The sequence below is a fragment of the Diadema antillarum genome, unplaced genomic scaffold (genome assembly GCF_040938485.1).
Source record: "Diadema antillarum isolate AM-2024a unplaced genomic scaffold, OU_Dant_1.0 seq00001842_RagTag, whole genome shotgun sequence".
Classification (NCBI taxonomy): Eukaryota; Metazoa; Echinodermata; class Echinoidea; order Diadematoida; family Diadematidae; genus Diadema; species Diadema antillarum.
Genome location: NW_027272514.1, coordinates 297198 through 310088, shown reverse-complemented (window position 1 = coordinate 310088; position 12891 = coordinate 297198). Strand labels below are relative to the sequence as shown.

The 12891-nt window shown below is 36.6% G+C and overlaps 1 protein-coding gene across 1 annotated transcript in view; it reads left to right on the top strand.

The window, feature by feature from the left end:
- Window positions 1-7546, top strand: part of LOC139712684 (uncharacterized) — a 37013-nt gene extending 29467 nt beyond the window's left edge. Inside the window, exons 2-4 of the mRNA XM_071624483.1 lie at window positions 282-417; window positions 1889-1992; window positions 7073-7546. Of these exons, the coding sequence (XP_071480584.1) occupies window positions 282-417; window positions 1889-1992; window positions 7073-7546 (714 nt within the window). The remainder of the gene's footprint in view (window positions 1-281; window positions 418-1888; window positions 1993-7072) is intronic.
- Window positions 7547-12891: the final 5345 nt, after the last annotated feature.

Sequence of the window (12891 nt, the reverse complement as noted above, 5' to 3'; positions counted from 1 at the left end):
CAGGAATAATCGTCATTAACCATGCTTGCTACCGTCAACAGCGTTTCAGTATCGTTTTCTGCACTACCACTAAAAATATTAGTATTACTATTTTGCGAACATAAGCATTACTGATTTGCTTATTTCTGTAAAGTTCATATATGTTTGATTGTCAGTTTTCTATTACTCGAAATGATACACTTCATTATGTTTGATTATGAATCTAAAAGTAATAAATTGTGTTTTATTGTTGCCACTGGATATTTTGTTCTGTTCAATCTGTGTTTGATTGCTTCTTGCAGGTCATAAACAAGCTGATGTACACGGGTAGTGCTGACCAGACAGTTCGTTGCTGGGTAACGGAGTTCGGTGATCTCACTCGCACCTACCAAGGCCATAAGCACACAGTACAAGCAGTGAAGTTCAGAGACGGCCTCGGTAAGATTTCCCCTACAGTATATTATATATATATATATATATATATATATATATATATATATATATATATATATATATATATATCAGTATATGTGACCGTGCACCTCAAAACGAACATAAAGTCGCACACACTGATTTTGCGTGAGGACTGAAAGTAAGTGAAATGGGTCAACCTAGCCGAACTTGACTTTTTCATATTTTCTGAAAGAGCGGGTCTTCTTTTACATTATGCTAAAATTTGGTATCATAAAACGGACAGGAAAGTGTGTTTTTTAGCAGTTTATCTCGAACATTTTTGGTAGAATAGTGTGATTAGGTGTGCCTTTAGAATTCTTTTTTCATTTCTGAAAAACCTTGTCCACACTCTTCACTTTCAACTCTAGTAACTTTTGAAAGGACGACGCTACTGCTTTGAAAGTTGGCATTAATTATGGACAGAATGTGTTAATGAGGCATGCTTAATTTCAGTTTAATCTGATAATCCTTTCATTGTTGTTACTCTGGTGGTTTATTTCCTCTTTTTTGTTCCATTCATCGCACAGCCAGCACGGTTTGGTAAAGATTAAGCGCTTGAATAGACACTGTACTGCAGAGCCTCTTTTCTCAGTTCACACTTTTCCTGGGTTTGTGCTTTCTTTCCAATATTTAGATAGGTTAGGAGAGTCAATTTGGTTTGAGTTATACATCTTTTTAAAGCTTAAAGTCTGCTCTTTTAGAATATGGTCTTAACTAAAAATTCATGTCTGGCGACTTTTTGTTTGTTTTGAGGTGCAGGGTCACATATATATATATATATATATATATATATATATATAAAATCTATTATACTATTTCACATACCTCCATCTATAGACATTCGAATCTTCTTCTTTTTTTCCAAAAATTCGATGAATAATTTTTATACAAAGGCGATCAATCAGTGAAAATAAACACAGTCATATGTCACATGAACAAGTCTACAACTAAACCAAGTTCGATTGGAGAAAATGTTAGAGATTTACTTGGAAGTTGATATATTGGGTGAAGGAACACAGCGTAACCCATTGACTTTTTGAGGCAGAGTTAATGTTAATGAATTTACGCGTACAAATATCTGCACGCATTGGGGCAATTATGGAGGGTTTTGTTTTGTTTTGTTTTGTTTTGTTTTTTGGCTTTGACCAATACAGCATGACAAACTATTGTTTGTAATGAAATTGAAAAAAAAGTATGATTGTACCACACTGATTACGAATTCACCCTTGTTTGCAACATTTACAGCTTTTCAGATATTTGTTGGTGCTTTTAAATTGTTCCCATTATACAGTCTTCCTGATGTAAATGAAAGCACCAACATTTTCGTCATAATATTTGAAAATTTCGCACATTATCATTAGAAGGAGAAAAATATGCAGTTTTATTCACAGTGTATAAGCAGGTGTCATTTTTTCTAAACGTTTTGTATGCCATCTTTGGTACGCTCCTCCTACAGTTTACACAGCATGTGGTGATGGCCTGGCCAGAGTATACGACGCTAAATCGGGAGCGCTCAAGAGAACATTCAAAGGACATGAAGGAGCCGTCTATTCCATTTTGGTAATTATACCATTTCCCCTTTTTTGGTTTTTATTAAAAATATTTGTTGTTATGATTTCCTATTAAACCCATCTTTTATGCCTTGGAGGGGAAGAACCGACTAACAACGAATTTTTTTCAGACACACACATGAATGTGTATCTATTTTCATGTGTTTGCGTAATTTATGCATGCGTATGTACGCAAATACATATAAACACATCCATAATCCCATTTAAATCCTTTTAATTCCGAATTACATGTGTGGACAGCGAACATTTATAAGAATTCTCGTTTTATGCTTGTTTGTGCTGTTTTGGTTAAGGATCACGACGCATTGAAACGGAGCAGAATGTACATAAATTAACCAAATATTTAGATGCTTTCAAACCACCATCCAATATAATGAAGTCGATCACCGCTAATGTGATTGATACTTTTTCACAAAAGATGGTCAGTAATAATTAATTAGGAGAGAATGTGGAGGTCTCATACACCAATTTCTGTCTACAAACTTGGGTGGGATGTAGTATGGAATATTGAAGCATTGAGCGAGACATACCATATCGGCGTTGTTGCACTTTAATTCGTGTGTTTGCTTCAACCATGGATGAGATCTACGGTAGACGAACAATGTGCATAGAGGCCCTGTGTTGGAAAGAGATCTGTAATAAATGCAAGTTATGTTAAGTGCGGTTACCAAAGCGACAAGTAAACTATTCAGAATTGATTAGCCGTTGCTTGTGCAATGCCATATCGTGTAGTTCGGTTGTATTTGTTTTTTGTTTTTGTTTTTTTTTTTCAGGCAACGAATAACATCATAGCCTATTAAGTGCGTGTGCGATACATTAGCGCAGGTCTTTGTGTTTGTGTATATGTATACCAATGTGAAATATCGTGAAAGGTAAGACAATTAAAGTACGGCCAATGTCGGTTGCTGCACATAGCGGTGTTCCATTCTAATTATTGCGAAAAAAAGACAGTACGTCTGCATGCCCCAGTAAAGAGATCAATAGAAAAGTGCTGGAACTGCTTTAGCTTGTTGTTGTTTTCGAACAACTTCGAATGTATGACTACATTTGTGACGTTATTAGAGCTTACAAAGTCAGGTAAATTGAAAGAAAGAATCAACAAACATATGAAGTATGAAGAATTAGAATGCAAAAACAGACGTTTCATTTTTTTTTCTTAAAGTAAGGTCATCATGAAATAGAGTAATGATTTATATATATAATTTTCAATGAACCGCATTCCTTACAAAAGAAAACAATTTTTTGAAGACATCATTTAATTCAAACTGATTTTGATTATTTGTCTTTCTGCAGATTACATCAAAAATATCTGAAATTGATATTAAGAGGAATATCTGTTTATGCATTTAAACTCTTCATAGTATATAGACATATCTAATAATGATGATGATGATAATAATAATACATACAAATACATACATACATACATGCATACATACATACATTCATATAATAATATTTCTACACAGGACAATGACAGCAATAGAGAGAAATTAATAATTCCTTCTTCTTTTTCTGCACCAACACGTCATCCTCCTACTTTATCAAGAACAAGGGTTGTCTCGGTTTTATATAGTAATGCAGCTATTGAAAAGAGATTTAGTTGCACGTCACCTTCGTAGCATGGAAATTAATCGGGCTTAATTTGCTGGCTTCATTACAAAGGATGCGATATGAAAGTACGTCAACCTTCCACTACTACCGGTCGTTCATATGATTATGGCTAAATATAGCTCAACATCTCATTTTAGGTGCCCCCGATGTTTAGGTCTACTGCAGTCAACACTATTTTCGTTCTTTTGATTTTTAATGTTTTTTTTTGTGAAATTGATGGGTGGCCTTTCTTTTTTTAGCCCTGTCTATCAAAAATCACCATACATAATGTAAATGACCATACATACAAACGAGGACATTCGATTCCTCTCTCTCTCGCATTCTTATACAAAACATTTACGTTGGGCGGAGACAACATCTCGTAAAATTGAGACCTTGGGGCACAGACGACAATTAGGCAGGGCAATAGTTGACAATTTCTTTATGTTTCATGATTCTACAATAAAAAAAATAGAAGAACAAACCGTAGTTATTCTGAACAGTGGACATATAGACACACTCGCACTCGTACGCACAAAGACGCACGCGCAATAGAAGAATCCATGAAAACACCTGTTTGCAAACAAACACATAAGAAGTAGGGACGCCGGCTGTACTGTTGAAATGCAAATCTTCGTCTTACCAAGGAGGTGTAAGAGTTGGAGTTCCAACTAGCTGTAATTATTCAAACAGTTGTCAGTTTTCTATTTATGTACAAAAGAATATCACAGGTGCATTTGTGCCTTTGATGATTGATGTTCGACGCCGTCGTCTTGCTGAGAAATCTGAAGATTCATTTTGAACGTTAACATAATGTTGGCCATATTTTGCTTATTTATTTATTAAATGAAATGAAATTTCACTTAATGATAAAACATGTAAAACAAAAGTCAATCCCGTCCAGAAATGTGTGCAAAAGTGTTAATCAGAGCTGTATCATGTGAAAATGTTTAAAACTGTACCATTCTGGAAAGCCGGTTTTATCATTTTCCACTTAATTTCCACAAATAAAACTAATACGGAATAATCTTTAAGTATTCTCTATTGATAGATATACCAGATTAGTGCCCGGGTATGCCCAGTCGAGTTATTTTTACCTTTATTTCAGCATTTTTTGCGCAATTTCTATTCGCGCATCCTCGTGTCTGTACCACCTACCTTTTATAAGAAGGTATAGCGAAAAGTAATTACCATTACAAAGACATATCCTCCTTTAGAAAGTGGCTGGTGATTATGCAATAAGACACGAGTCAATTGTCTTCCTATCTGCGTGGCAGATCCTGTTTGGCACATGCTTCAAATATTTTTGAGCGGCGGCATCGAACATCCAACAAAGGAAATTAGACGGTTGTGACTCCATTCTTGAACCTCCTTGGTCTTATACATAAGTTCTCAACTTGCAGTATTTATATAGGCCTAATTAACACACCCAAGCACACACACGTACACACAAGCACACACAAACATACACTCAGGGCGGTGAGTTGGCTCAGTCGGTAGCGCGTCTGCCTCACGATCACGCGGCCCGGGTTCGAACCCGAGTCTGGACTGAGCAATGTTGTGTGTAAACATACCGTCCCCTCTAGCAAGAGGCAAAACACTCTGTCCCTCGGATAGGACATAAAATGGAGGTCCCGTGTATGAGAGAGTCACAGCTCATGCACGTAAAAGATCCCGTTTCATTCATTCATCGCAAAGAGCAGGGTGTTTAACCCGGTGAAGTGGTCCTACCCCACAACCAACTGGACCCCATGGAAGACCAGCTTAGTGTAGCTGAATATGGGCTATCCAGCCATCTTCACAGATGGAAAAGGAACAACAACAACAACTCATACACACACGCACACACTCACACATATATACACCAGCATCTGTGCATCTTTTGTACATTCAGCTTAATTCCTCATTTTCTCAGAAAAAAAAAATGCCCTTCAGGTTATTAACGTGGTCCTGTATCGAACAAAATGTGTATTTCTTGTCTCAGTCGTGGGTGCCATCAAATGGAAAACCTATAACAGTTTTTTGTTTGGTTGTTTGTTTTTTAGTGGTGTGGTTGCTCGATGAATATGACATCGAGTCAACTTTTTTCGTTTTCATTGTTACTATTTTAAATTGAATGACAAATCAAATAGTGCATGACTGCATATCAAACGCCATTTTGAACGCATCGGCATAATCAGATCCGGAACTGCCTCCCCCATCCCCAACACACACACACACACACACACACACACACACACACACACACACACACACACACACACACACACACACACACACACACACACACACACACACAAACACACCACACACACACACACACATACACACTCACTCACACACCATAAAACACGATTCTACAAGTCCATGCTTGTATTGTATCATTCCTTCACTCACAATGGCTGACTTTTACAGAAAAATATGGCCTTTCTTCTATATACGCTGGATATGATGTCATTAGTTATGCTCACCCTTCACTAGCGCCTGCACTGTGCGTCTATTGACTCAGCAGTCTGCGCACTGGATCAATGTAGCCCAATCCATTTTTTTTTTCTTTCGTTATTGAAATGTCAGGCTATTGTTCGTGTGAAATGGATGGCTAGGCATTTGTTTAGTACATCATACGGGTGTCCTGCCAATTGTGCTCCGTCCCAGCATTATCATTATTATTTCATTTTTTCTCTTCACTTTATCATCGATGTCATTGCTTTTATTTGCGATTCTCATTTAGAATGAATATGATATAATACACAAAATAAATGAGTAGTACTTGCAGTCTGAGCGTTATTGACTGCAGTCAGTGTTCATGACCGTGAATGATAAGCGAACCTAGCAACCGCCATTATGTAAGCATACAAGTGAAACAGTCGTTTCGTGGTTTTAAGCGCCATGACATTGTGCTTTTTTATAGTTTGTGCGGCTAGAGCGCTGTCTGCTTGCATGATCAGAAGGGTGCTCCACCCGTTTGGGAAACGGCACGTTGACAATGTCACATTGACAATCACTCTCTTGAACCGATCACCGGGAGACTGGTAGATGGTAATGCCCAGTTTGTGCACTTCGCCATAATAATCATCATAAAAGGCGCCGCGGAACCACTGGGTCGGGGGGGGGGGGCTGCAGCTCCCCCACACCCTTACACTTGGCTCTTGTAAAAAAAGCAAAGCAAAACAAAACAAAACAAAACAAATCGATTACAATGAAACCCATCACTTTCCAAGGGTCGGGGGGGGGGGGGGGGGGGCGAGGGGGTCAGCGGGGAGGAAGTACCATTCATCTTTGACCTAATTACAAACACTATCCTTTCAAACAATCCCCCCCCCCCACACACACAATGAAAAACGTTCTGCGGCCCCTGTATTACATCACACAAAGTGACAATATCGTTACATGTCTTACAGCTGATAACCTGTCTATTACTGTTGTCATTACATCTTTCATCATTTCTGTATTTCTCTGTAATTTTGAATCCTCAGCTCCTTGACGGGAAACTTCTCACAGCGTCGTTCGACGGAACCGTCAACTTGTACGACTGCGCAGACATCAAGGACGAAATAACTAGCTTCGGGGATGACGAAGAGGAGAAGGAAAAGAAGAGGAAAGAGAAGGAGGAGAAGAAGAAGAAGGAGAAGGAGAGAAAAGAGAAAGCAAAGCTTGAAAAGGAGAAAGCGAAACAAGCGAAATTGGAGGCTAAGAAAGCCCTTGAGAAGCAGAAGGAGGAGGTTGCTAGGAAACTGAAGGAGAAAAGGGAGGCGGACAAAAGAAAGAAAGAGGAGGAGGAGAACAACAAGGCCGACAAGGACAGCCTACCCGAGAAGAACGACTTCGAAGGAAACGAGAAAAGTGACGACGTCGAGATGTCCGAGGAGAAGAAAGACAGCGAGAAGGACGACGCGGAAAACGATGACGAGAAGCTCATGAGAGAAATCGAACAAATGGACACGTCATGAATAAACATACACGTCACAATGTTATGAATCCCTTTTGATTGGTTTATTGATTCACGCTGACGAGGGTTTTTCTCGATAGTATCTGGTTTATTCTTAATACTCTTGAAATGTTTGCAAAAGATCAAGACATACTTTATGTCGCAATCCAAAGTCTCTGCCTTCTTTTTATCATAATATTAGGGAGAAAAAGAAAAACGCCTAACCGATATCAGATAAACGGGTGTACGTTGCGAGATCGACACCTACGAGTATACAGCCCACGAATCATTCAAAGCAAGAGTTATACTGCCCATGAGTCATAACGCACACGGGTTATACCCAAGTCGTGAACGGGTCTGTTCTACTTTAAATTGTGTCTTGCTGGTGGGGCGGTATGATTCTTTGGATGACCCCAAATAAACTGCCCTGCCGATAAACGGTGAGACAAAACAAAATATGAATCAGAACTTACTTTATGATAAATGAATACAGAGCACAGATGTTATGTGTTTAGCGTTCTAGAAAAATATACGAATCTTTCATTTGATATGAAAAGCATTAATTGAATCTTAGTATCTGCCAATTATCGTTGCAAATTCAGACAAAACAATACATATGTGCAACTTTCTTTGCTTGATAGATTTTAAGCAGGGTAAAGAGAACCTTCAACATGGTAGCTATGATCATGAATGGTTTATTTGCTTTCATTGTGAAAAACAAAGCAAACACAAATCTTGCAAGCACATCCAGATTACCTTTTCAGGCATTCGAAATTCGCTGTTATCTCTTCACAATACAAACGCAAGCCACATTTTGTTGACGTAAGCCTTGACGTGGAGAGAGATATTAATAATATTTCGATGTCATATTCGAATCTGCCATTCATTGATGCTTTGTTAGATCTGCCCCGACTACAAGCTGATTCAATACAGACATATGGTGTTTAGTTATTGCTCCATTGAAGGCAACTGTGCTACTGTGAGCAAGAAATGCTTGTTTCATTAGTGCAATAACCAAAGTGTTGCAAAAAGTCTTTAAGCGCGTGTTACAAAAATACTACAATCATATGATAATAAGAAAGTAAAAATAGCCTCTGATAGGCAAAACATAACGATCCATCTTGTATTAGATATACCCGTTCGTCAATATCAGGGAATGTAATTGATAAAGTAAAACAGACATAAAACCCAAAAGTCGAAAAAGTGATCTGCAATAATACACCGATCATGTGACATATGTTGTTTTTATCAGGAACCTGATTGTGTATTATTGGCATCTTTAGCTACACTTGGTCCACGATCTTTATGAACACTATAATATTTTGTAGCATTTTTAAAGAATTTAGATTTCATAAAACTAATATTTAGATGAAGAATATCTATGTACAAGCTCTTTCTGCGTGAAAAGTGCAATATTTGAATGTTTTGTTCAAAACCCATGTGGATATGATAAGTGTACATAATTATGTATCATAGAAAATTATGTAATCTTTTTTATTACAGATTTATTTTATTCGGAAGTAAGAAACATCATTCTTGCAGACAAACTTACAAATAGGATCAAGCAGGGCAGTGCCGTTTGTGATTGTTGAAGCTATATATTTTTAAAAAGAGCATTGAAATTGACTGTATGATTGCACGTATCTATGGATTTGTTTAGTTGATTAACTGGAAAAGTATGATATTATCACCTTTTTCGTAGCGCGTCCAAAGGAAGCATCATACTTGTAAGCACTCTGGGATGCTTTAGTCTCAAGATCTTCACACTGCATAATGTATTATCAATATGTATTGCTAAACCTTTTATGTGTGAACGACCTTGGATATTGTTTATAATTATTATTTGGGGTTTTCTGTACCAATCGGCACTCAAAAGACAAGGTTTAGTTCGTCCATCGTATTTCTCAGAAGAAAATTTCATCAATTTGACCACCATCTGACCAAACCTGATTCGATGAAATATTGATGACTGTAAAAATGCGGATTCGATGTCTTTGAATAATTAATTAGTTCACAGAAAGAAGCGTCCTTTTCTATATTATTTCTTGTCAAACCCTCAAACGACAAGCTTAAGGAAAATACACATTTCAAAGTCAGATGCCATTGTACCCCCACTCCCCCCGAAAAAAGACACACTTAAAGGTATCACTATTTAAAGGATGTTATTAACGACCAGAAAGCTAGTCTGAGCAACTCCAATTATTGAAATCATTGCGTTTTTAAGAACAATTTAAAACTTGCATTAATACACTTGTTTCCTTGAGTTCAGCATACACTTAACTTGCATTGATGAACTTGTTTCCTGAGTTCAACATGCACTTATCCAGCTTTCTTATGTTCGAGGTGGTCTAAATTTGTTTCATGTATCAGAAAATATACGAATTAATGAATCATCTGACTTTCTGCTCTTTCGAAATGTCACTTTATACGGCAATTGGTAAATTCATTACGTTTGGAACATTCTGGCAAAATCGATCCTCATTTTCATTCCCGCAATTATCATTTTGCTGTGGCAATATTGAATGTTATTTGATGCAAAAGGTGTTTTCGTTATTGGTGGAGAATATTTGTCAAGCACACACCGCGTAACACAATTATTACCATTGTGAAATTATTCAAAAAGCTGCCTTAGAGTGTGCCAGGGACAGTGACCAATATACATCCATATATGAAAAGCACCTCGACCTCCTGTTCAGTAATAAAGGCACAAAACCGTCCACAATTCTTACGACTTGGATTGTGTATTCACAGATTGATCTTAAGTTTCCTTTATACTGTCTATTTCAGATTCTGCGTTATACAATGTAACAAGATTCACGAGAACAAGATACACGATATAAAGATGTTGATAATTACGAATAAAAGAAGGCCGATATTGATTAAAATGCCACTAAATCTTTTGATCAAGTTTCTTGTCTGTCGAAAGCACTCTGAAACTTGATTTTGTAAAGATCATTAACTTGTTTCCACTTTTGATATCTTTAATTTCCAAATAAATGGAGTTTAGAAAACACTATGTGAGCTGTATTTAGCTTTACCGATGTCCTTCAACAAGAATATCTATATGGTATATACAATACATAAAGTAAAAAAAAAAAAAAAAACACGTTAAGGTTGAACGGAATGTCATAGGCAGCGGCTATTGGTGTACGAGTTTAAATTCAAAACTTAAATGTGAAACTACGTAATGTGCCTCTATGATAAAAGTGTTAAGTTCCACGACTTGGCTCTTTACTCGAATTTATGTGAGTGGATTCCAGGATAACATCATAATGATTATACATTTAAAAGCGCTTTCACTCTGAACAGGGACACGGACACATTTGGAAAAGAAAAACACGTTTAATCATGATATATCTTTGATATTGAATGTCTTGTTACACCAATTGTGCCTGACAGTGGTTTTGACTAACCATCATGAGATACAGACATACCAGTGTGGTCTGTTTTCTGATCCGCCATATACACCCATCAATATAATGAAAAACGTCGGAAGACTTACGTGGAAGCATACTTAAGAGCGTAAACAAGTAAAAAGAAATAATATGTATCATTTATGTATTGACATTTTATCTACTACTAACAAGTATTAAGTGGTCATATGAACCTAAAAACATTTGGAATGCAAAGTACATGTAGTTATCTTTGAGTGTGAAATCTACATAGCGTATACCGATCATTATCAAACAACGACTGCAAAAATATGTTCACAAAGAGGATTAACATTTGGTTATTAAAGTGGAAAGATTGTCTGATTGTATGTGGCATTCGTTCAATATATTGTACCCTACTTGATCATTCATCAATGAGAGTACAATGGTAGAACAAAATAATATTTTTTCTCCATGTTTGAAAGTGAATGGATTGACTTCAATTTGTACCTGTCACGATGAAGTCCAAGCTCAAAGACCGCAATAATTTAAAATCAAAGTTGCCTTGTGTCTCAGTGCATATAATCTACTGATGCTCTATAATTTCTGTGAGATATTAACTTTGTAACATTGTGCAGAAGATGACAAGCTAAGTAAAGTCGAGGGCTGGAGTGAATGGAGAACGATTTCATTCAATAACGATGTGTTTATTTGAGCTTTTCTATAACTCTCTCTCCCTCTTTGGCTTGGTCATAATATGAGTTGTTAAACCATTGATATAAAACATGAGGTCACAAATCCAGATATGTGAACGATTCTAATTCCTTTGTAGTTCTGTACTTGACTTTTATTTCATGCATATGATTTATTTAGTACAACAGGCTCGATGGTGGTGAATGCAGTACAGTGGGTGGTGGCTTGTAAAGGATGGCATAGCTTTGGTTGAGATGGGACGTGAATATGTTTCTAACTTGTTATTGTGAGTAATGAGAAACTTCATATGAAATAATGTATATTAGAGGATGTGGTTCTAAGAGGGATTCAAAGTTTATTAGGTGAAAATTTGATAGAACAGAGGGATCCTGATACAAGTTGGAATCCACCGTTTATCAGGATCTCTTTGTTTTACTTTGGTTTTTTTTTTGTTATCTCAGTCATTCCAAACCGATTTCCATCAATTTTAAATTATTGTTAGAATTGTACGCTCAGCATGCTCTGTAACATTTCACAAGTGGTGTCTTAGTATCTTGCAAAAAGTTTAAAGCTCAGTCCCCATCACAACCAACACTATACCATCCCTTTAAATTCGTCTGCATTAAATGTTCCCTTTTTCGTGTCTTTCTCTTTGTCTCTTTCTTTTGTTTCTAGGTCAGAATTTAATGATCTGTCACTTTTAACTTCAGTAAACGCCACAACACAGACAAAAGAAATTCGGGTACATAATGCATGAAGGCAAACGCGAATGTCGGTCTCAATATACGTGTTCTCTGCTCGCACATTTGCCTTTTACTTTCTTTTACTTAAAGGATACATTAAGGCTATACATATTTTTTTTTTTATTCAGCGCCTCCGATCAAATCAGCTTTAAATAGTTTCTCTCGAATTACATCGAAAAAAAAAAATGCATTTCAATTCATATCCGCAAATCCCAAAGAAAAATGCATGAAATAACAAAATATGATACATAATGTCCAGCTTGGATATACAAAACATCGTTTTTTTTTTTTATAAAAACAGAATTTCCGTGAATGGGTATTTTCCTATAATCAAAGAAAGAAAGAAAGAAAGAAAGAAAGAAACAAACAAACGACAAACTGACTTCCTACAAACACACACACATAAATATTACACACGTTCACACAAAAGTTCAGTTAGACGGAGTGTGATATTGTCGGAAAATAAAGATAGCTTTGCTGTTTAAATTGTGTTTTTCCCGTAATTGCTATGAAGAGACAAAACTTAATTCTTCAAGAGAAAGATAGGTAAGAGAGGGAGA